We start from the raw sequence: 24,360 nt of genomic DNA, 5'->3' as shown, positions 1-24,360 counted from the left end.
CAGTCCAGTTTTCTACAGTTGGTTATAATTTGTATTTAAAATTTATCATTAATATGTAACAGGGTAATTTATGGATAATTTATGGATTTATGGTCATTTATAGCAGGCTATGATGTTAGCTAGGTAGCAAATGTTAAATCCTGCTAATTTACAGAGAAATGAATCGTATGCATCTAATCAGGAACAACTCCATCATGTGGCAAGACAATGACTCAACACAGGACTTCATCAGGGGAAAAGTGGAAGGTTTTAGACTGGACAAGTCAATCAGCAGACCTTCACCTAACTGATCAGCATCTCACCTCCTGAAGAGGAGACTGCAGGGAGAAACCCCCCGAAACAAACAACTACTGACAGAAGCTGCAGGAGAAACCCGGAGAAGCTTCACAGAAGAAGAAACCAGCAGTTCGGTGTCCGTGAGTCGCAGGAGTGATGCAGTTATTACGAGTGACGGATATACAACCCAATATTAAGTGTTATTTACTTTCATTTACTTTAAGACATATATGTTAAAACACTTTTGCCTACCTAAAAATTGGGTGGCTTGCGAAAAAGGTGACAGGTTCTAGGTTGTTTAACACGACTAGATGTAAATATCAGGAAATGAAAGTTGAAATTCTGATCTATCATTTCATATCCATCTTTTGATCTCTAACCCAAATGTATAGCAAAAAAACAAACAAACAAATAAATAAATAAATCCAGTATTGAACAGAGGACTGTTCAGTAGCTATCAGAATGGTTGCCAGATTGGTCAATTTACAACACTTGTATTTTTTTTTTTCTTTTAATCCTGTGTTCTTTGCTTCATAAAGGGGTTCTACTTCTGGGTTCTTTGACCCAAACCCTATGTCAAATATTTAAAATAGTTTCCTCAGAGGGTCAAGTTGAGCCAAAGAACCATTATGTGTTCTGGATTTATTTAAAGGGGTCATGACATGTTTTTTAAATGTTATTTTATTTTATCTTCCCTGAGCTGTAATTATAATGTTAGTAATATTTATAGTAATAATGATAACATTTATCATATTTTGAACAAAAACCATACAAAATGTACTAATCTTTTGCACCCTCTCTCTGACCCTCTGACTGAAACGATCGGTGTCCTTTACCTTTAAGACTTCAGTGGAACCACCCACTGCTACGATTGGCTAACATCTATGAATTAATTATCAATGCCCTCCTGCCTAACATGTGCAGGACCGTTTTCAGCAACCGAGGCCAGTGGGCTGGGGGGGGGGGGGGGGGGGGGGGGGGGGGGGGCGGTGTCCAACGGTGCAATGATGTAAAAGCAGGTGTGGATGTCTGGCTTTAGGGGCGGTCATATGCAAATGTCTTTGCAAGTGTGATGTCACAAATCCTGCCACATCCAAACAAGCCATTTTTGGTGCTTGGTTAAATAAATGCCCTTTGTTTAAATAGATGTTTTACAAGGTGAAGTATAAGAAGTAAATGTTAGTCGTCAGGGTTGTCAGTAGCTTCAGTGTCAGTATCAGTAGCCAAATCAGTATTGATGAGTGCCAAAAAGTCTGTACTCATACTTTTACTCGGTCTGAATATAATGGCACTGATGCATCCCTACTGCAGATTGTGTTCAGATTTACAGTAATTACAGGCTACGTCCACATTAATCCGGATAAATTTGCAAGTCTTTTTCTCTAGGTTTTGGCCTCCACACGGAGACGACGTTTTTGTGCAGCGAAAACAGAGCTTTTCAAAACCCGCTCTTCCGAGTGGTTACATTTCAAAACGCTGATTTTGCATTCTAGCGTGGACGGAGAAAACGGAGATATTCAAAAACAACAACGTGTTTTTAGTCATGTGACGTAGTCAAGTGACCCATTCCATTCAGAACAAACAAGATGGCGGACGATGTTGTATTGCCGCTGTTGTGCCCGATATCCGGTTTCACAGCATTGTTAAAGATTAAAAGTCACTTTGTCCGACCTACAGACTGCATTTTTGTTTTCAGCTCGGTGCTTTTCCTCAACGTCGCCGCATCAATTCAAAGAGATGGAAAGGAAATAAACGCCTGATGGAAATGACGCAGGTCAAAGCTTCTTACGTTTTTACGCATGCTCAGTATAGCGTTGTGAGCGTTTTCGGACGTTTCGGTGTGGACAAGCAATTTTTGTGAAATGTTTTAAAAAGCCTGCGTAGACGGAGAGCGCTTCAAAACGAAAATGCAGTGTTCAGATCTATCCTGGTTAATGTGTACACAGCCTAAATCACCTGTGGAACATCTGTGTGTGTGTGTGTGTGTGTGTGTGCAGGCCCAGCCATCCCCTTCAGTGAATAAGATGGCGGGCGTGGCATAATTTTAGCCCAGATAGGTGTTGCACATGCGGGGGGGTTGGAGCCCCTGGTTTATTGTCATTTGCGTATTAAGAATCCCTCAATCACCCTGTGAACTGGCAACCCTGTGTGTGTGTGTGTGTGTGTGTGTGTGTGTGTGTGTGTGTGTGTGTGTGTGTGTGTGTGCGCGCGCGCGCCCGCGCGCCCTCTCCTGGCCTCAGTGTGGATCTCCACGGTTGGTTCTTCCTCCGCTCCTCCCGGGCTGCGGTCAGCGTTCCCTTCTCCATCGGAATGATTCTACGCCAGAGGAGCGACTTTCCTCCTCCTGCATCATCCACCTCTCTCTGCTCCTCCACCCTATCCTCCTGTTCCTCACCGGCTGCTGTTTCCTCTGCAGGCTCGGATTTAGGTTCATCACAGGAGTCGATTTAAAACGCATTTAAAGGTAAGCTCTATTTATGGCATGCTGATTTTTTTTGGCTCGCTCTTGATGATGATGATGATGATGGTGATGATGATGGTGGTGGTGGTGGTGGTGATGATGATGCGATTAGCTTTATGTTTTCCAACCCCTTTTCACATCACCACACACACACACACACACACACACACACACACAGTAACAGATTTGTGGAACATGCGCATGCACATGACAAAGAGGGCCTACGTGTTTATTTTAATAATAATAATAATAATAATAATAATAATAATAATAAGGGTAATAAGAATAAGAAGAGGAAGAAGAAGAGGAAGGAGAAGGAGAAGAAATTAATTACTTAATGATCATTTGTTTGCATCCAGGACGCTGTAGGAGATTTATAATCTCTTTTACTGCTCCTGTAGTGTTGTGTTTGTGAGTTCGGTCACCTCGCGGCCCGGCAGTGTGTGTGTGTGTGTGTGTGTGTGTGTGTGTGTTTTTATCGGGTTTAACTGGAATCACCGCTCGGCTCGAGCGTCTCATGTGATCAAATTTAGGCCGACGATTTTGCAGAATTCGCACACAATGTGTGTGTGTGTGTGTGTGTGTGTGTGTGTGCGCGCGCGCAAAGGTTGTGATGCAAACGCGCATGCATATATTAAAGTGAATAAATAAAATGCACGCGTCTTCAGTCTTCCATGAATTTTCCAGTTTGTTGGGCTTCCAAGTACAAACAGTCCACGTGCCAACCCGGGGACCACATCCAGGAAAAACGCAAATTTTCTGTATTTCCTGTATGTCTGTCTGTCTGTCTGTGTGTGTGTGTGTGTGTGTGTGTGTGTGTGTGTGTGTGTGTGTGTGTGTGTGCACCTACACGATTTAAAGCAGGGGGCTTCAGTCAGCAAAACCCAAAACACCACAAGCACCACAGCAAACTGTGACAGAAAGTTCAGAAAGATGACCACAGCAAACTCTCAATACCGACAGTAATCTGGAATATTTACAGTAAATTTGAAAACAACAGTAAATTCGGAATCATGACAGTAAATTCGGAATCTTGACAGTAAATACCGAAACACAAGAATAAAATTAGGAAACACAGTAGCAAAAATCTAAAACATGACAGAAAATTCAGAATTCCTCGTAACAACATGAGTAACTTCACATTAAATTGTTTTTGCTAACTTAGCTAGATAAGACTGTAAAAGTGTTGTTCAATAAGGACCGGCCTTTCCCATTTTGAGGGAAAGTTGATGCGTTTTCTGTTGTGTTTTTTGTTGGCAGAGAACCATTAAGGGTTCTGCCAGAGAGGGAAATGCTGATCTAGAAGATTCTGGTTCTGGATTTAGGCATCTAAAACATGTTATTTTTACACGCTAACGTGATTAAGCTCTCCTCTCTCACACAAGCCATCTAACATTGAAGCATGGAAGACTAAACACACTATAGTGTAGCTTAATATATAATCAAAAGTTTGATTTTTTCCATGGTAAATCCTGAGAGAGCTACCCGCTGTGTCTGCGCTCCGTACCCTGTACATTAGACTTTTCTCTATAGACCCACTCTGACCGTCCACACTTAGGGCCACATTTGTGATCTTTCTCCTTGTGCACTCTCGTGGATCTCGTCCAGGATCACTTCAGCTCCACATGCTCACGCCGGCCGCAGCACTCATTTCACCTTACTCCATCACTCGGCACTCAGCACTTTCTGCAGCAAGTCAAGTATTTTAAACAGCACGCTAATGCAGATAGTATTACGGATAAATTTCATTGTTTATATCCGTGATGTGATGCATGGTGAGAGCCAGCGCTGAAGTCAACATGCCTGTGAACTTCACAGAGATCTAAATGAGGGTCAAACAAAAATTAGGGTTGCAGCTATGAAATTCAAAATTACCTGATTTTTCCCCCCTTAAAACGGTGCATTTCCTCAGTTTAAACATTTGATATGTTTTCTGTGTTCTATTGTGAATAACATACAGGTTTATGAGATTTGCAAATCATTGTGTTCTGGTTTTATTGACATTTTACACAGCGTCCCAACTTTGTTGGTATTGGGGTTCTATTTCTTTATTTTACCTGTCCTTATTCATTGGTTTAATTTGATTATTTTTTAAACGGCAGTATGAGCTGTTGTTTTTATTAGGGGCCTAAGCACCAAAGGTGTGTCGGCCCCCTATTGTTATTCTACCTTTTCGTCTTTCCTTCTTTTTCTTCTTCTTCCTCCTCTTCTTCTTCTTCTGGCTAGGGTGTTTACGGTAGCCCATAGAAACACCTAGTAAAAAGTTGTGAAATTTTGAACACTGATTTGGGAGGGTCTAAGGAACATTCTGACCAAATTTGGGCCTGGTGCTACCAGTGCTCTAGCGCCACCATCGGGTCAAATTAGGGCTTCATTTGGAAGTACGTTTATGGTCATAACATTTGAACCATGTCCCAAATTTAAAAGCCCACCCATGGATTCTCTGGGTCAAGACGAGTTTAACGCACCCTATGACATCAATTTCTGCCTGATAAGATTTTCCACCATCTTGGATTTTTTGAAAAACTATTTTTACACTACTCCTTCTACAAATTATGTCCAATCATCACCAAATTTGGCACACATCATCTTCAGACCAACCTGGACAAAATTTATGAAAGGAATTTTGAATACTCCAAATGGTTTGTCCATATTGGGCCAACAAATCTGACAGCAAAACCACCAAACAGGAAGTGAGGCTGTATCTCAGCAACGACATTGCACACTCACACAAACCTTGGTAGGCATTCTCAAGACCATGACCCGAGGCTATGCAACACAATTAATGACAGCGCCACCTACTGGTCAAAAGTTACAATAACATGCAGAAAATGCTTTCATCTTGGTGCCGTTTTTTGCTACTCCTCCTCCTAATTTTGTCCAGTCTTCACCAAATTTGGCTCACATCATCTTAAGACCTGTCTGAACTTGTACAAAGTGGGAACATGGCTCAGACTGCTGAGAAAAAAATATAAATACCTTAGATGTTTTTTAAATTGCATGAAGAAATAAAGTTTCAGGTTAGAGAAGTAGCAATCATGACCACAAGTCAAAGTGACAACAGACAACACCAGAGGGTACAGCATTAGCAGCAGCAGCAGCAACGCCACCCCGCTGCCCATTTGTTCATCTAGACCTTTTCTCCTACAATCAGAGAAGTCCACCATTGTACGTGATCAAAACGTACACGTCATGAGTGAAACTACAAATCACTCTTCAATCCTTTTCCCTATAGTTATGGCTCTACTTTCCTGTGATTGCTTATGCAACAAGTTTAGCATGTCTGTGTATGTGCGGCTCGCTGAGTCTGGGTGCTTGGCCCCCAAAAATGCTGCTTGCAGCTTTAATTTCATTTTATTTTCCAATGACAGCAAATTCCCATTGTTTTTCTAACTTTATTTTATTTGTTTGTTTGTTTAATTCTAACAACAAGCAACAAATCAACCCATACGCACACACACACACACAAAACACACACTCACGCACACACACACACGCACATGCACACACACATACACACACAACACACGCACACACACATGCACGCACACACACACACACACACACACAAAACACACGTGCGCACGCACACACACGCGCGCACAAACGCACACACACACAATGCACACACACGCACACACACGCACACACACACACAAACACAGGCACACACAACACGCACGCACACATGCACACACACACACACACATACACACACAACACACAACACACACACATACACGCAACAATTTTGTGGTTTATCTTACACCATTTGATTAGAAACACTTTCCTGCTGTATAAACAGACTGAGTTTTAAATGAATGAAACAAACAGAATTCTACACGCAGAGTTCAGTTTTAACCGGGAGTCCATCAGCAGTAACACTTCACCTGTAAAACTTATAACGAAGATAGCAATGCTGTGTCGCCTGAAAACATTATCCAGTCTCTGAGATTGTGTGTGAATAGCGCAACATAGTTTAATAATGAATTAATCCGAAGTAAAATATCCTGAAAATAACGAGATCTTCTATTATTACAGCGGGGGGAATACATATTTTTTTTGTCAACATTTTTTTCAGTAAATATATTTCCAATGAGGTTATTCACATGAAATTTTCACCAGACATCAGAATTAACTCAAGAAATCCGTACATAAAAAATTCACGAGATTAAAGTCCACAAATAAAAGTTGTGTGTAATAAAGCGGAAGCACACTAATTTCCCCCACTGTAAGTATCATTTCTCAGTACTTTTTCCAGCTCCGGTTTATAAAAAGGACGATTACAGTCTGCTGATGTTTTGGCAGAGACAGACAAGGACAGCTGTCAGAGGAACAGGAACGGAGATTCTAAAATCTGCTGATGTGAACATTTTTCCACCTACAAAAAATTCAGCCAGGATGAGTCATGGTGTTCTTGTTTCTCTGCTATGGTAGGGAAACATCTGGAGTGATGTGGATGAGGTCACATGACTGGGGCGGCCAGAAACACACAGATTTCAGGAAGTTGGAGTAGAAAAGTTTGGGTTGGTTCAGAGAAAATGGTGTAATGTTCAGAAAAGTCGAAGCAACTGAGGAAAAACTGTAATATTGCGTTTGTAATTTAATGAATGATTTTTCCAGTGATTACTCAACGGCGTACGCAGCGTCACATCTCTGAATAAGCTGTGCGTATATTTTGTCAGCAGATGTGCCGAGCCCGACTTCAGCCTCCTTCTCTCTGGTCTGAATTCTGCAAATCAGTGAAGTGGGTCTTCAGGAACAGCGATGGCATCCTGCACGTCTCGAACTGACACCATACAGTGAGTTCATATTCCCATTTTGGATTGCGAGCGCAGTTTAGATTTCATTTCTTCGGAAATGCGATGTGTATATTAATGATTAGAAATGCATTTAATAAAGAAGTATTGTTTATTTTTTTTAAATGTTATAATATTTATTATTAAATGTGTTTCTGATCTGCATTATATAGTCACATTTAAAAAAATGAATAGTTAATTATATGAATACGTCGTACATAATAAAGATAAGAATATATCGTTTTGTAAATAATAATAATGGTATAATGATTAGGATTAAACATGACTAAGAACGTTTTATTACAGTTTTAATGAACGTTTCATGCACGGCGTTGCAAATATACATTTTGAATTTAATAAATTAAATGAAAAACGATGACGGAATAAGAAACACTGGTTGTTTTTATACGCTTAATTTAATTAGTGGTCTCTGGTTGTTTTTTTATAAACACTCGTCTGACTCATCTGTGATCCCCGAGGACGAGATGTTCCACTCCACCTGACTGCACCACACCTGTAATTAATCCCTCAGATAAATCGGGTAGGATTACTCGGATAAACTCGGCAGTCCTTCTGGACAAAATGTAGGTTAGGTTCATTAAAGGACAAAGATGAGGATTTCGGCTCTGCTCGCCTGTCAATCAAAAAGCTCCGCCTCTTGTACTAGTACCAGTTTGTAGAACAGGACCAGAACGTTAATCCGTTATGTTTATGTGTGTGTGTGTGTGTGTGTTTCCTGTGTCAGATTGTAGAATGCATTCTCTGCTGAAGACGGTGTTGTTAGCGCTGATAGCGTCGGTGGTGCTGCTGATGGCCGTGCTGCACTCATGGCCCACTCGAGCCTACAGCACCGTGGACGTACGACAGAGGCCCGGTTCGGGAGTCGAGCGGCTGCTGGAGGAGAGACTTCCCGATCCAGACCCAAGCACCGGCTCCATCCCGTACCGTGTGAAAGAGAACGTCGCAGGGTCGGTATCTGGATCCGCACATTATAATAATACGATGTGCTGGATCAAGTGCTATAGCCCAGAAAATCAACTGGGCTTTCGAGGGACGTTCTCCTCTCACATATTGTTGTTAACTCTACAAAGAGCCCAATGAGAATAAACAAATCTGTCCTTGTCTCGCAGGCTTCTGGCTCGTAATGGCTGTGTGTGTGAGGGTGAGAAGGCCAGCGTGAATTTACCTTTCGCCAAACTGCTGTTCCCACGGGTGTCTGCCCACCCGCTGCACACTGCCTTCCAGCCTTCTCAGCTCGATGAAATGAAGAGACGCCGTGCCAAAGAGTACCAAGGCTTCCAAATGAGGTGCAAATGTACATCAAAAATACACAGACAACAGCTTAGCAGTTATGATTATACAGTATATATATATATAATGTATGTGTGTGTGTGTGTGTGTGTGTGTAGGTCACAGACCCCTGCTGATTTACTGATCGTAGCTGAAGCTAACAGCCCGCTACAGTATCCGACGCAGGGTGTGGAGGTGCGGCCGCTCAAGACTATTCTTATACCAGGTGACTATTTCACAAAGACAGTATGAGTGCATCATTATTTACCTTTATGACACTGTTAGGCGTCGGACGCGTAGCAAAACCGTTTCCGACATTCGCTCATCATGTTAGCACTGTGAGCTTTGCCTTTCATGGGGTTCTGTGGGCGTGGCGTCACCGGATGCAAATCACCTGTGCCGTGCGTGCGCCTGGTGATTTACGGGCGATTTGCGCTTATCAACACGCACGTGAGAACGCGATTTTTATTTTTTTTTAAATCCGGTGGAAATATTTAAGTTGGGTATTGGCACACGCAAACACCTGCGCGTGACTTGACTTGACTGAAAGACGGAAAAGTGCGATCCTGTTAAATTGATCACTGTCAGGTTCTTAATCAACATCAGATCCTGCCAAATAAATACACATCACTGAGAAATGAATCCTTAAAGAACAAGGGATAGACACTCAGACTTTTGGATCCTACTCTAAAGTCACGTGTCTGAATCTGACAGTAATTAAAGATTAAAGAGAAATAATTCCATCCTCCAGCGTTCTGAGGGAGCTCAGACAGACTGTGTACTAATAGGAAGCGTCTGTTCTGTGTTTCAGGATTGGCCTTAAAAGACCTGCCAAGAGACGTTTACACTGTAAGTTGAATGTCCTTTGCACGAGATGTCTAAATTGTCTGTAAATTACGTATAAAGTTTATAAACATCACCAGTGAGTTTGTTATTTTTACTGTTTTGTTTTCCGTCTGCTTTTTTTCTCAGGTTTTTTAAACTCTCTTTCTCTCTCTCTCTCTCTCTCTCTCTCTGTCCCTTTTTAGCTGAATTTCTCGGCATCTCTCGGTACGTTTAACGTCGCCGGAGAGGTCGAAGGGGTAAAGGTCAGAGGTGATGGTGAGATGCACATGACGCTGGCCAGCTTCCTGTTACCCAACCTGAACCGCCAGCTTCAGTTCATCACGTACACAAACACACTGTTCCACCCCAGCACCGCCGACACAGGTACACACACACACACACGCAGATATACTGCACAGTAGCAGATAAAAAATGCACGTTATTTCCTGAGATTCAGGAACTTTTTTGAGGAACTCTCCTGAATGAGAACTGCACGGTTCCTGGATGAGTTCTTGGTCCTGTGTTTGCGTCACACAGCCGAAACACCGTGCAACAACAGTGCATCTGCTCGGAAAGCCACGGACGCTCAGAGCACGGTCATATTGTATGTCTAGTCTGTGAATTTGAGAAACGTTTCAGTTAGGCCTGAGCGATTCCATGTGAGGAGAAAGGGCGTGTAATGTAGGTCAACTGTCCTGTTCCCCTTTTTCTTATAAGAATTATCCAGTCTTTTCTTATCAGTAAAATCAGCCTGAAATTAATGGACTTACCTTCTGACCTGTGTTACAACATCAACTCGGATTGTTTTTATTTATTTATTTATTTGAATGTAAACCTCTGCATATGGATTCACCGTGTGTGCCCTGTGTGCTGTGCTACAGAAGACAGTTTTCAAGTGTGCTGTTCAAGGATACACACAAAGCCTGCCTAAGATGTCGTCTGCCATTAAAGAACACATACAGATATCCTGAGAAGAAGCCAAAAAAGGACCAAACACAGATAATAACACACACCGGAACCGAGGGCGATCCAAAGGCTAAAGTCGCTACGACATTCCAGGAGTCAAAACACACAAAAACACACTGACCCCTGGTGGCCTGGAGGAGTCTGGGCTTGAAGTTGTCTGAATATGATGTTAGTGTTGGAACATTGGAACGTTGGAATAATGGAACGTTTGAAACCAGTTACGCTTACACGAGTCTGTAATCACGCTGCTCGAGTTAGGGCTGTGTCCTGCAGCAGAAACACACCAATACTTCATCTTATAGAACGTTTTTATTTAAATGCCTACTCTTTTAATGAATGTTATTATATTATGTGTTGAAACACGTGATGTGACGTGAGAATTTGTACGTTTTGTGTTTCAGTGCAGTTAGAGACAGAGGGGCATCAGGCTCTTTTCACCGTCAAAATCCGTCACGGCGTGACCCCCAAACTGTACAACACAGGCTCCGACGGAGATAAAGGTTCATCACCAATACACAACAACTCTGATTACACCTGATCGTTCACCTGTCCTGAATCTAGATTAGATTCCTGATCAGATTTTACAAGTGCTACAAGCACTCAGACGTAAAGAGTAACGCTCAGTAACATCTAATACATGCGCTGTTGAGTTCCTGAATCTGATTGGTCAGAAGGTGTTGATTCATTTTCTTTAACAGCGGAGTACAACATCAGTGCTCTTGTGACGATCGCCACCAAAACCTTCCTGCGCTATAACAAGCTCCAGGACCTGATTGACAGCATACGGCTCTACTACCCCACTGTTACCATAGTGATAGCCGACGACAGCGAAAACCCCAGGGTGGTGTCCGGCCCGTACATCGAGCATTACATCATGCCCTTCGGAAAGGTACGAGATCTTTGAATATAGAAGACAAAGTTCAGGTTTCGCTGAAGAAAGATGTGAATCCAGTGTACAAGAGTCAAGAACTGTTTTCATTTCATCGCTTATTAAGGACTTAATTATTTATTCCGACAGTGAGTGGCTCTTTTTGCGGTGAGTAAGATCATTTGACTTGGCTCACCAAAGGATTTAACTCCAAACATCTGATGTGTACTGAATGTAATATTGTAATTGTTTTATTGTATGCATGTGTGTGTGTGTGTGTGTGTGTGTGTGTGTGTGTGTGTGTGTGTCAGGGTTGGTTTGCAGGTCGTAATCTGGCCGTGTCCCAGGTCACCACCAAGTACGTGCTGTGGGTGGACGACGATTTCATCTTCACTGCCAACACCAAGCTGGAGAAACTGGTGGACGTTCTGGAGAAGACCACTCTCGACCTGGTGAGACGCTCACAATTTACATTTACTCTTTACACTTTACTCTTTACACGTCACATCATAGTTTACTACAAAAAAGTATGAAAGGCCAGTGAGGTTCTTATTTTACAGAAACTACAAAGCAGACAAAAACATACGTAAGTAAGATCCAAGCGAACAAACTACTGTGTGTTTGTACAATATGGAGAAACGTGCGTGTTGCTGCCTGGAAAAATCCTTCACGTAGTCAAATATCAACCGAGATAAAAAGAATTCCTCAACAGTTTGGTAAAATATACTTTTTAGATATTTCAAAGTATATCATTAGCAGAAACTCTTGATTTTGGTCAAGAGCTGACAGCGGGCCTCACACAAAACCACTTCTACCTGACAAAAAGCCTGCTCGCACTGCTCCGTCCACTGGACCGGATCTGGTGCCCAGATGCCCCACTTCCACCCATCCAGTCGCACACTTCTTCAGATGTTCCGTGAGTCCTGCTCGTCCCAAAGATCTCAGGATGGCTCTCAGATGTTGTGAATGCTGCTGCCGATCATTGATGCCGATCACAGTATTCCAAGTCATTTCAAGTGGCTTTCTTGTCATTTCAGCCATACACAGCTGGTATAGTACGGCGTGACACGAAACAACGTTCCTCCAGGACCATCTTGGAACAACACAGAACTAAATATGACCTCTACAGGACCAGGTGAGGTTCTCCGGCAGGTGAACACCAAGGAATTCGATGCTCTTTGACGATCTCCACCGAGGAGCCGTCGATGTTCAGCGTCCACCTCTTTTGATTTGTTCATGTTCGGAGACAGGTTTTTGGCTCACAACGTGTAACAGACCAAGCTAGTTTGTTGGCTTTCAAGCCTTTCGATGTTCACGGCTCACGGCGTTACACATAAGTAAACTCACTGTCATTACACACAGGTGAGAATCAGTACGCGAGAATCAGTTAAAAAGTGACTGGCTAACCGGGTCTAACCTCATCGAGACAGGATAAAAGAGTTAGTAATGCTGAAGGGTCGTGTCTTTTTAACGGCAGGTAGATCCGAGTATCGTCCGCATAAAAGTGGAAGGATTCCCCTTACTTTCTCAGACCCGAAACTAAGAGGAGCATGAAGAGGGAGAAGAGCGAAGGTGCCAGAATAGAGTGCTGGGGAAGTCCGGATTCAAGAGGAGCAGCAGAGGATGTAGAATTCCCGACGGAGAAATATCTCTCAGATAGACAAGATTTAAACCAATTAAGAACCGAACCCTTTAATTCCACATGGGAGTTTAATCTAGATTGGAGAGATAAGTCTAAGAGAACTAAAATCACAGCGTTACCGGCATCAGTAGAAACTAAAACGTCATTTAAATCTCTCAACAGAGCAGATTCAGTAGCGTGAAAAGACTTCAACCTTATATGTGGTTCTTATTTAAGAATGACTGAAGTTGGCACATCACATCATCATTACAATGATGATAATAATAATAATAATAATAATAATAATAATATTAAAATAAATAAATATTGCCAAATTACTAATCACATCAATGGCAGCTGGTTGTGATATTAGAAAGAATGTTGTGTTTTTATAAAGAACATAAAAGAAAAGAAAACAAAATAAAAAAGAATCCGCTTGAAGACATTTGTGAATGCACGTCAGCTGATATGGAGGCCAAAAAAAAAGCAAACCGTATCCTGATGTCTTTTTAATCTTCTTCCTGTTCTGGTATAATTACACCAGCCTCCGTTAGCTCACACTCAAAGACAGAAAGAGAAAGGAAATGAGAAATAGAGTTTTGGTGAGACGGAGGACAGAACTGAGAAACTGAGAAAGCCACAGAAGACGGGGAAGTCCGGGACTGAAAAAAAACAAAAAGCTGCTGCAGAATTCTGCGTGGGGGCATGGGGTCAGTATGTGACCTTTCTGATAAAAAGGACATTTGACAGAGTCTCTAATGTGTGAACACACACACACAATAATAATGAGCCTTTATTTGTCAAGTTGGGGTCAGAGCACAGGGTCAGCCATGACACAGCGCCCCCTGGAGCAGAGAGAGTTGAGGGCCTTGCTCAAAGGCACAACAGTGACAACTTGGCAGTGCTGGGGCTTGAACCACCAACCTTCTGATCAGTAACCCCGAGCCTTAACCGCTAATCCACTACTGCCCTTTCAATAGTACTAAAATGATTTGAAATTATGACTTGGGTCAGATTTCATCCATCAGAGATTTCAACACACACGCTAACAGAAAAACTTCAGAAGCATCGTCTTCAATGGTGCATAAGTACACACTTTACAGCGTGAAGCTGTGGAGTCGAAGTGCTTAAGGTCTCAAAGGAGCATCACACTGTCATTTCACAGCAAACCAGCAACTCCTTTTCCCAGGATGCACCGCGAACTACAAACATGGCCGAAGAGGACTACACTTCCCACACACACACACGTGTTCACCTTCTCCGGAGTTCTAATCACACACACCTGTTCCCAATCTCACACACACTCACTCCACTCCATATAGAGACTGTTTCAACACCATGACTTTGTGAAGTGTTACGCTCAGTTGTTTTGTCTCTGTCGTTATTCCAAGCCTTATATCGTGTTTGCGTTTCTGTTCTTGACTTTGTTTATTCTGTTGATCTCGATTCTCTGCCTTGTCTAGTCTAGTCTGTTTGCCTGATCATGTGACTCTTGCCTGCCTGTGTACAATGATTTCTGCCTGATCCTTTAGACTTGTTATTTGATTAAACTTCCATATCTGCAATTGCTTCCGTCTTAGCCTACATTACGTGACACACACCATGACTAATTTCTCTAATTTTTCAGCAGGATGTTAATTAAATTTCAAATTAACATTCTGATTTAATTAAAGAAAGCTTAATATAAAAGAAGACCAGTGTTCTAGTAATGGACTGTGTGTGTGTGTGGGTGTGTTTGTGTGTGTGTGTGTGTCTAGGTGGGCGGTGCTGTGCGTGAAGCTACAGGCTACACCTCCACCTACAGGCAGACCATCTCTATCGAAGCCGGAGAGGAGGATGGAGATTGTCTCCACATGAGACGAGGTTTCCATCACATCATCCAGGGCTTCCCCAACTGCGTGGTCACTGACGGAGTCATCAACTTTTTCCTGGCTCGGACAGACAAGGTTCGACAGGTGGGCTTCGATCCCCGGCTGGCTCGCGTCGCCCACCTCGGTGAGTGAGTGTTTAAATGATGAATGTCTGGTTGTTAACAGATTTTGTTTTTCCATTTAAACCCAACATGTTCTCAGTATCTCAGTATTACACTAATCTGGGGGCGGAGCTTCATATAAGCTCGTTTTGTGACGTCACAAAACAATCAGCTTGAAGGCTTCAGTAAGGCGATATATTCTGATGCGTTTGGGTTGCTGTTAAAATAAATCGGTGATAACTTGAGGACGCTAATCAAGACTCTGCTACTGAAATCCCACTCACGAGTTCTAGTTTAACTAACTAGCTAATATCGCTAACGTTAGTCATATTAGACTGTTTGGAATATGAATTTCTGAATTGCATGATTATGGATTCTGATTATGTTTTAAACAGAGGGAGAGATGAGCATTTACCTATTGACATTTTTACTACTCCAGTGTAAGAGAAGACATGTTATAGATGCAATTTGTCAAAAAAAAAGTGAAGTGAGTAAATGTAAATTATGCCCAAGATAAACATTACGTGTGCACTAATCTGATCGCTTAGTAGCTAGAATATTTCCCCCAGATCACCTCACTGTTTTATCCTTTCCTCCGTTCTCAGAGTTTTTCATAGATGGCCTGGGTTTGCTCCACGTTGGCTCGTGTGATGATGTCATCGTGAACCACGCCACCAAGATCAAGCTTCCATGGGGTCAATCAGAGAGCGACAAAGCCTACGCAAAGTTCCGTTACCCTCCGGCCTCTTCGGACGCCACGCGTACGAAAAACGGCCTCTTGTACTTCAAAAACCGCTTCCAGTGTCTCACACACAACTGAACACCCACCTCACCTCACCTCACCTCACCCTCCTATCCCTGGCTCTGTCTTCCTCTCCCAAAAGACTTCTCTTTTTTTGTGAGTAGCTAAAGAGAGTCTTTGAGGGGACTCGGGGGTCATGTGGGGTCGTCTACGCCGTCACTTCCCTCATTTTAGCGTGGGAACGAAAAAATATATAGTCTCCTCCATTTGGAGGCGCCTTAACGTCGTTAAAATGTGACTGACGGCTGAGAGATAACGGTCACGAGTTTGTTTAGTTTTAAAAAGAAGTTAAGATTATATCGGTGTTCTGTTTTGTTTGAATGTTTTATTTTTTTGAGAGACTTTAGCTACAGACACATTTCTATGTTTCTACGTCTCAAGTGCTCGTTGATTCTCTTCCGCCAGTCACGGTTAAAGATCGTTCCTCTAGATGTTTTTAAGGGAAACTTTGAATTGAATTTCCTTCACGATGACTGACGGAAAGAAAGAGGGAAAGAAACTTCTTTATTTGAAGCTGAAACGCTATAAAAGTTAAAATTTGGACGATGGACACTTTTTTCTTTTTTACCCTTAAGCACCGAAAAGAAGCTCTCGAAGGTGCAGTCTGTGATTCGAGTTAAGCCCTGCCCTCATAAAGACACGCCCCCAAACCAAGACTAGAATGCCTGAGTGCAAATACGAGAGGCGGAGCTTCCTGAATTCCTGACGGGCAAGTAGAGACGCCTCCTTGTCCTGATTGGTCGATGTTGGTGGTCCATATCATGTGTTTACAGTCTGAGGAGAAACCAGACATTACACATCACTGAGCGCAGCTTTAACAGCACTTCACTGACACTTTCTTTTGAATTACATTGTGTGTGTACGTTAGTGTATGCGTGTGTACGCGTGTGTATGCGTGTGTACGTGTGTGTACGTGTGTGTTCGTGTGTGTGTACGTTTGTGCTTGAGGGTCTTCTCTCCAAATGTTTGCACTAAAACAAATAGACACACTGGAGAGATCACACCCCAGGTTCCTTCAGTAGGACATGAACAGACCTGGCCCTTCTTCACCCGTGTTTCAGGAACCAGTCCATGATCAGATATTTCCATTACTGAGTGAGTCATACTGTAACTAACGGCCTCTGCTGGAGCTATATGTGGGCAGAGCTAAACAGTTATCGGTTTAACATCATTCCAAGAAATACGATAAAGATCATTTTGACAGAATAATGAAGTTATATTTAAAAATGGCAGTAATTTAAATGATCTTTGAATTGAAATAGATAATAAAACAGATCGTGTCCCTGGGGTTTACATCACTGCCCTGGTATTCGGGTTATAGAAACTACTGTTTTTATTTATTTATTTTTAACCTTAGCAGTGCTTGCTAATTGTTAACAACCTTGTTACTGGAAAATGTTATAAATGAGATAGCTGTGATGACATTACTTATAGCAAAGCCACTAAAAGAAATCAGATTAGTGAGTGACTCATGTAGAGTTTCAAATTGTTGTTCAAAACCTGGATTATTTATTTATTTATTTTCCGATATCAGATTGTTTTGCACAGTGTCCTCTGTTGCCATAGGAACAGCAATATCTGGAGTACATCATACAGAGATGGAAGGTCCAGGTCATCTCTGCCAGGTTTCTACTCATTAAATGTGTTTGATGGAGTCTGTGATGGAGGATGGGAGATGTTTGTATGGGATTAGTTTGACATAGCTCTGGGATTTGAGATCCTTCCAGATCTCTACTGCTTCTGTAAACTGAGCAGTAGAATGAACCGCAGGTAATATACGGTATCATCGTACGTCCCGTCTGAATGGGCGTGTCGGTAGAGATCGTGTTACGTTCCTTGGGAAAAGGAGCTTTTGCTTTTTTCTTCAGTATAAAGTCGCTCCAGGAAGAGCTCGTCTCTCTTCTTCTTCTTTTTTTTAAATCGAAAAACAAAATGAAACCGCGTTTAAAAATGTAAAACTGTCAATCACAGACAGTGTTTAAAAGGGCGTGTCCAAGACGCAATGCTTCCTAGTTCTTGAGCTCCTAGCACAGGTACAGATTACAGATATGTCATTATGCTCATGTGATTTACTAATGAGCACGGGCAACTTGTCTGGCCACGCCCCTTACAACAAGCGTTTATAATAAAGGACTAAAGAACAGTTTGTATAAGTGTAAAATGAGGGATGTGTGTGTAGTACGCATGGGATTTTTTAGATGATGAAGACAAGCCCGTTTCTGTGATTTATACAGAGATACACACTAATCCCATGTGAATCGATTAACAGACATAAAGTCTCAAAAACAAATCCATCCAGATACTGACATCAGGTTTACCGTAAGATTAAGCAAGTGCTAACACTACCATCGTATCAGAAATGATCTCCCTGTGTTTCAGCCTCCAGACGAATTCGTTCTGCTGGCACGGGTGCTGTGATATGATGGGAAACAGACACAGGAACTCGGTCATGCTATGGCTGGGTCTACACTGGGACGCGTAACCCCACTGCACTGTCCTGTGGATACTCAGACAGAGGATCTGTAGACGGGAACTGTCTTTGATTTGTCAGTCTCGTCTCGGGGAACTGTGTTTATTCGTCAGAATGCAGCCTTCCCTCACAGGACTGAAGCACGCAGTCCCGTTTCCCAGATGCACATTTAAAAACCCTGTTTTTCCTTTCTGTAACTCAGTTTGATACCTGAAAGTCTCCGTGCCACTTCAAAATCCAAAATTAAACCCCTAACGTCCTCAGTTGTGGTAGTCCAAGTGGTCTGGGGAGCAACAGGGGCCTTTAATTACAGTGGTGCAGCATTATAAACATTATTATAATTTAAATAATAATAATTATTAGCCTGTTCACATGGACTGGTCACATGACTCAAACACATAACTTCTAAATTATGTTTACTTGAATCTGCAATTTGATTAAAAACATGTTCTGTGGGTGAAGATCAGGAATAAAAAGCTTTATGGCTACAGTATCAGAAATATTAGTGTGTACGTTTAAATAACGAGTATGATATTGAAAGTAGTTAAATTGTGTCCTGGTGCAGGTCCGTGGAAGTTATTTTGCTGTGTCCCTGGCTGCAAAAGGTTTGAGAAGCCCTGCGTATAGAAAAAGAAAAGCGCTAAGCACACCATCAGACACCTGGGGGCGCTGATCACAAAGATTTTATGGTAAAACTTTTTGACCACACTGGAGCCACGCCCCTTTGATTTGTGTTGGAAGATGTCAACATTCTTGTTAAGATGATTTAAGTGACTTGTGTTTGTTTATACGTGGTTATTGAGAAGTCCTGTTTAATTCGTTTTTGGCGGGTTAAATTGTTAATTTATGCTAATTTAGAATCTGTTAGACTAAAACCTTGACCTTTCACACGTGTACTTCTGGACAGCTGCTGGTTTGTATTTTACCAATTGTTTGTTACACCAAAAACAACAACAAAAAACAAACAAAACAAAAAAAAAAAAAAACAAAGAAGACAGTTATGCAATGAATAGGATTTATTTATTGATTTATTTATTGATTTATTTATTGATTTATTTATTGTGCCATGCAGTGCATTTCCTGTTCATGTCTCCTCAAAATATACAAAAGTAAGGAGCAGGAATTAAAGGAAAGAATTCCAAAAGAAACACAACTTTGAGGGAACTTTTATGAGAGGCTCCTGTGGCTGTGGATAACCCGAGCTGGACAGAGTGGTGAGAGCTTGGGATGGACTCTAGAGATGGTGCTGAATGCAGTTTAAACTCCACACATGGTCCTGTGAACTCACTTCCTGTCTGTGTGTGCATGCGTCCATTCTTTTCACCACTAGGTGGCGATACATAAAAAAAGAACACTCCAAACACCACCCCCCCCCCACGCCCCCACCGGGAGAGAAAAGCAACAACAGCAACGAAATATCACTCATCCTATTTTTTGTGAATGTTTAAGATCCTCTGGAACTGTTACCGAATGAGATAAAAAATTTTAAATCTCTTGGCCCTGCTGAATTTTTTATTTTGTAAATGTTTTTTTTTTTTTTTTGGCAAACTTCATAAGAAAGCAGTGCATATGATGATATTGATTAGTACAGATACATGAAAACATCTGTGAGTATTTTCAGACTTGTTTATGCAGAAATTCAGGGGTAACAACTACAATAAAACACAAAACGAATCCATAAAAAAGTGGGAATTTAAACATTTAGACAAAGGAACGCTCTCAGAGTTGTGCAACAGCACATCATCACTCTGATTTTTACTAAAGTCCCATTTTAATCTAAAAGAAAAATTTTCTCAGCACTTCTGTGTAACGTTACATTCACACTAGCGAGAGACCAGTCGCTTGTGTAGTTTGTAGTTGATCTCTTGTGGGCGTGGCCTGTCCAATTATTATTATTATTTTTTAGTTCTGATGAGAAAGTAGCAGATGATAAATTAAAACGCACTCATCAGTGTCAGAATCGTTTGTGTGATTTACGTGTTACGTTCTTGCCTTCATGCTAGCATTGTTCTAAGACTAGATTAGTAAAGCCAGCTAACCGCGCGAGCTACGTGCACTCACCAGAGGCACCGACAATCTCTGCTACTTCCTTCCAAGCTTTATTTTTCTTCATAACGTCTCTATACACATTTAATGGGAGGTTGTAAATGACAGGAGACGATGAAACCACACTTATGAGTTTTTCTTCCATTTGATGTGGGAACTAATTACAGGTAAGAACTAAAGTTGTGACGGGGGAACTGGAGGAATAAATAAATAAATAAATAAAGTTGGGTGACACGTGCCGTAGGATTGGTCTGAGGAATCGTTTGAGTGAATCATTTGGAATTGTCGATTTCCTATGTCATAGCTAATACAGGGTTAATCTGATTTTGGGACAGAGCTATATGAGCTCTGTTTGTGATGTCACAAAATCACATGTCTGATGTGCAAATGATGAAAATTTTAGCCATAGAATCTGAGTGCTAAGATAACTGGCTAGCAAAAGTGAGCAAATGTTAGTGATGAACAGATGATTTAAATGAATCACTGAGAAAAAAAATCAGTTGTTTTAAATAACGGTGAAGGTGTAGAGAGAGACGTTCATCTGTGAAACAAACACTGACACCTTTACAGTTGCAGGAATTGTTAAAAAAAAATTTAAAAACGCCAACAAGGGTTGGTAATAAAAAGCAGGAAAATAAAACACATTATGTTTAAACACACAGTTTCCCCCGAACTCTTTCCCCTTGTGACTGTTTAAACACTGCCGTGCTAAAGCTAGCGCTTATACACTTATACAGTAATAATTCCCTGAGCCACAGAGAACAATAGATACACCGTGTGAAAATTATCGCCAGGATAAACTGCTATACATTCCATAGCAACAACAGTGACTTTCTTTAAGCCTGAAAAAGACAAGTAACCTCGGTCTAATTCAACACTGTACGTGGTTATAAGTCCACTTATAACCTCTCTATGTCAGCTTAAAGTGTCATGGCAGCACTTAGCTATGACAATGAAGGGTGAGAAAGTAAATGAATCATGTGTAAAGAATCACATGTGAAAATAAGTGAATCGTGTAAAAATCACTTGTGAAAATAAATTAATCACTGTAAAGAATCACGTGAAAATAAATTAATCACGTGTAAAGAATCACATAAAAATAAATGAATCGTGTGTAAGCATCACATGGAAAATAAATGAATCATGTGTAAAGAATCACGTGTGAAGAATCACATACATGTACTGATTTCACAGCATATGTATATAGTGTCTCAAAACTGTGCATCTCATAGTACCTCCCCCATACGCCCCAATATCTTGTTTCTCTTGTTTATCTTGTTTATTTGTCTTGTTTGTTTATATGTTTGTTTATCTTGTTTATTTATCTTGTTTATTTATCTGTTTATTTATTTGTTTATTTATCTTATTTATCTTGTTTATCCTTCTTGTTTATTTTATGTACATGTTGGCATGAAACAAAAAGGAGTGGCTCTTAATTTCATTGTACATGTGTATAGTGACAATAAAAAGGCATTCATTCATTCAAATCACTTTAAATTTACGTGCAAGTCACGTGTGAAAATAAATGAATAAATTTGCATAAAAATCATAACAATCACTATATGCAAAAAAAAGAAATATAACATGTAAAATGTCAAAAAACTAAATGTGTCAGCTTCACATTGAGTTTATGAGATCCTTCTGTAAAAGAGGAGAGTGGTGGGTTTATCACTGTTATGTTTTAGTGTTATTTTATTATGTTTAGTCTCACAGTTTGTAGAAAACAATGTGCAATAAAGGAAGAAGAAAAAATATATATTCAAACAAAAATAAAACAGGCTCACGCTCCAATGAGCTGTGACGGACAAGTCGTAGCGTGATCGTCTCAGGTACGATGAGGAAAGGGATGATTTGATTTGATCAAGACTGTCAACATGATAAAATTGCTAAACAGACGTGTGTGTGTGTGTGTGTGTGTGTGTGTGTGTGTGTGTGTGTGTGTGTGTGTGTGTGTGTGTGTGCGCGCACCGGTTAAGCAGGATTTAAATGGCTGTACATGTTTGTGCTAAACCTGATAATTATATGTTGTTGATTCGTTTGTATTTGTATTTTTTCCTGAGTAACCATAGAGGCTGATAATTTCCTTTTAACTCGTGATTAAATGGAATTAATGGCTAAAAATAGGGAAGAAATGTTCGTATTGTCACTGATTAGCGTGAGTGTTAATGTTATAATGGTGTGTTATATAAGGTCACAGACAGGACACGGCATGTGATGTTTGTCCTCAGTAAAAGATGATTTTTTTCATTTTGTCACTTGCAAAAATAAAAACATGATATGAGCTGTAAATAAACCTTTTGTTTATTATGAGTATCTCCAGAAGGCCTGTATGATAAAGCACCATGGAAGGATTTATAAGACAGGTTTAAACTTGTGAGCTGACTCTGCAGGTTTTATGTTTGTATGTCAGTGATCCTTGAATCAAATTTGGCTGCAGTACCGCCTGTTAACAATCTTAGAAAGCATGATTTGATGCCAAAAAATAAAATTCCGTGACATGACCTCGGATCTCGGCGACTGTAACTGTGGCGCGGTTGTTGGTTTGAGTATTTCTGAAGCTGCTGATGTTCTGGGAGTTTCTCTAGAGCGTCTCTAGAGTGCTGGTGGTCGATCTGTCGATCGAGATCTACTCTACGTCCACTCGGTATGTGAACTGTCATCGAGCCGTGGTTCAGGAAACCGTGGCTGAACAACAGAAGAAGGCGAAAGCATATTGTTCTCACTGTTCTCACTGTGATGGCCGACTCCCGTACTGGTAGATGGACTGCTTTAACGTTAGTAAAGTAAACTGACGTTACTGTTGTTGGGCTTTTTGTCTCTTTTAGCAACACATCGTGTGGTAGATCTCGGTTCAGACTTTCCATTCCAAAGTGATCTTGTGCTGGAAAAAATATTGACCTGCAAGTTTGTACAGCAGCCAGGTAAAATCAGCACCAAGTTATTATCTGTGACCTTTGACCCTTGCCTATTGATCCCAAAACATTTCTGTAGAAGCTCAGAGTTTCGAGAGTTTACGCAGAGAGCATGCAGTACTGCTGCGTGGTGTGAGGCAGTGATTTCTGACTCTTCCTGTGATACAGCAAAGCAAAAAGGAAGCAAAACAACGTTAGTGTTGTAATCTGGTCAACGGTGGAAAGTAACAGATTGCTCAAAGGGGAGGTTCCTCAACTAAGGGGTTTTCAGGCTTACACGAATGATTTTAGGCCAGTTTAAGTAATAAACACTGTAAAATACTGAGTGATGAAGCAGAGTCACTGTTACCACCCAGAAGTCGATTATTTTCCAATAATAGCACATCCTTGAGTGATTTATTCCTCTTATACCACAGCAGTTTACCGATTTAACAGTTACTGACTACATACCAATGATTACTACAATGATTATTGAATAGATGCAATTTTTTATTCATTAAACAACGACACGTTATACATTTTACCCGTTTATAGCTACATTTAATGTCGTTAAGTGAGAGTTCTCGCTTACGTTATAGCAGCTATAAACAGTCGTTCCTTCACCGGCCCTCTCTTTTAGTCTCTCTCGAAACTCAAAGTTACAGCTTTGTTACAAAGCTCTGACACTGGAGACTCCTTCCGCTAAGTAAATGTTTCCTTACAGAAAACAAACGTCGTTGTATCAGTGATTTTTTTAAAATCCGTTTATTATTAGTAGAGCGTCTGGCTTAAACGTTCCCGTGAACGCGATGTTACTATAAAACGGATAACATATTAGAACGAGCACATTAATAAATTTAAAAGAAACATCGTTGATAAAATTGCTAGAATCACTGACGTGCTTTCCGATAGGAGTTAGTTTAACGTGGTGAGACGACGAGCCTATTTTATACTTCATCTAGACATGTGAGACTACACACGTATAAATAATAGGTGAGACAATAAGATTCCAGTAAATCAGATTCAGTGTCTGAGTTCTGAGGAATGTCGAGGGTGTGTTTTGAAAACAGATG

General features: G+C 41.0%; 1 protein-coding gene across 5 annotated transcripts; it reads left to right on the top strand.

Moving 5' to 3' along the window:
- Nucleotides 1-2,515: 2,515 nt before the first annotated feature.
- b4galnt1b (beta-1,4-N-acetyl-galactosaminyl transferase 1b) lies at nucleotides 2,516-20,280 on the top strand. Of its 5 annotated transcripts, XR_008397200.1 has the most exons (13): nucleotides 7,224-7,321; nucleotides 7,423-7,539; nucleotides 8,282-8,504; nucleotides 8,667-8,843; nucleotides 8,946-9,052; nucleotides 9,638-9,675; nucleotides 9,855-10,035; nucleotides 11,019-11,117; nucleotides 11,316-11,506; nucleotides 11,797-11,937; nucleotides 14,864-15,101; nucleotides 15,684-17,505; nucleotides 18,260-20,280. XR_008397200.1 is itself a non-coding variant. In XM_017480496.3 (12 exons), exons 3-12 carry the CDS (start codon nucleotides 8,290-8,292, stop codon nucleotides 15,896-15,898), a joined length of 1,602 nt encoding a protein of 533 aa, XP_017335985.1. In that variant the 5' UTR covers nucleotides 2,516-2,740; nucleotides 7,426-7,539; nucleotides 8,282-8,289; the 3' UTR covers nucleotides 15,899-20,280. The 5 variants fall into 5 exon arrangements, 4 of the variants coding, with proteins under 4 accessions (XP_017335985.1, XP_017335984.1, XP_017335986.1 ...); XM_017480496.3 differs by lacking the exon at nucleotides 7,224-7,321 and adding an exon at nucleotides 2,516-2,740 and having other exon boundaries at nucleotides 7,426-7,539; nucleotides 15,684-20,280; XM_017480495.3 differs by lacking the exon at nucleotides 7,224-7,321 and adding an exon at nucleotides 2,516-2,740 and having other exon boundaries at nucleotides 15,684-20,280.
- The last annotated feature ends 4,080 nt before the right edge of the window (nucleotides 20,281-24,360 follow it).

The sequence above is a fragment of the Ictalurus punctatus genome, chromosome 11 (genome assembly GCF_001660625.3).
Source record: "Ictalurus punctatus breed USDA103 chromosome 11, Coco_2.0, whole genome shotgun sequence".
Classification (NCBI taxonomy): Eukaryota; Metazoa; Chordata; class Actinopteri; order Siluriformes; family Ictaluridae; genus Ictalurus; species Ictalurus punctatus.
This window is presented reverse-complemented; position numbering and strand designations above follow the sequence as displayed.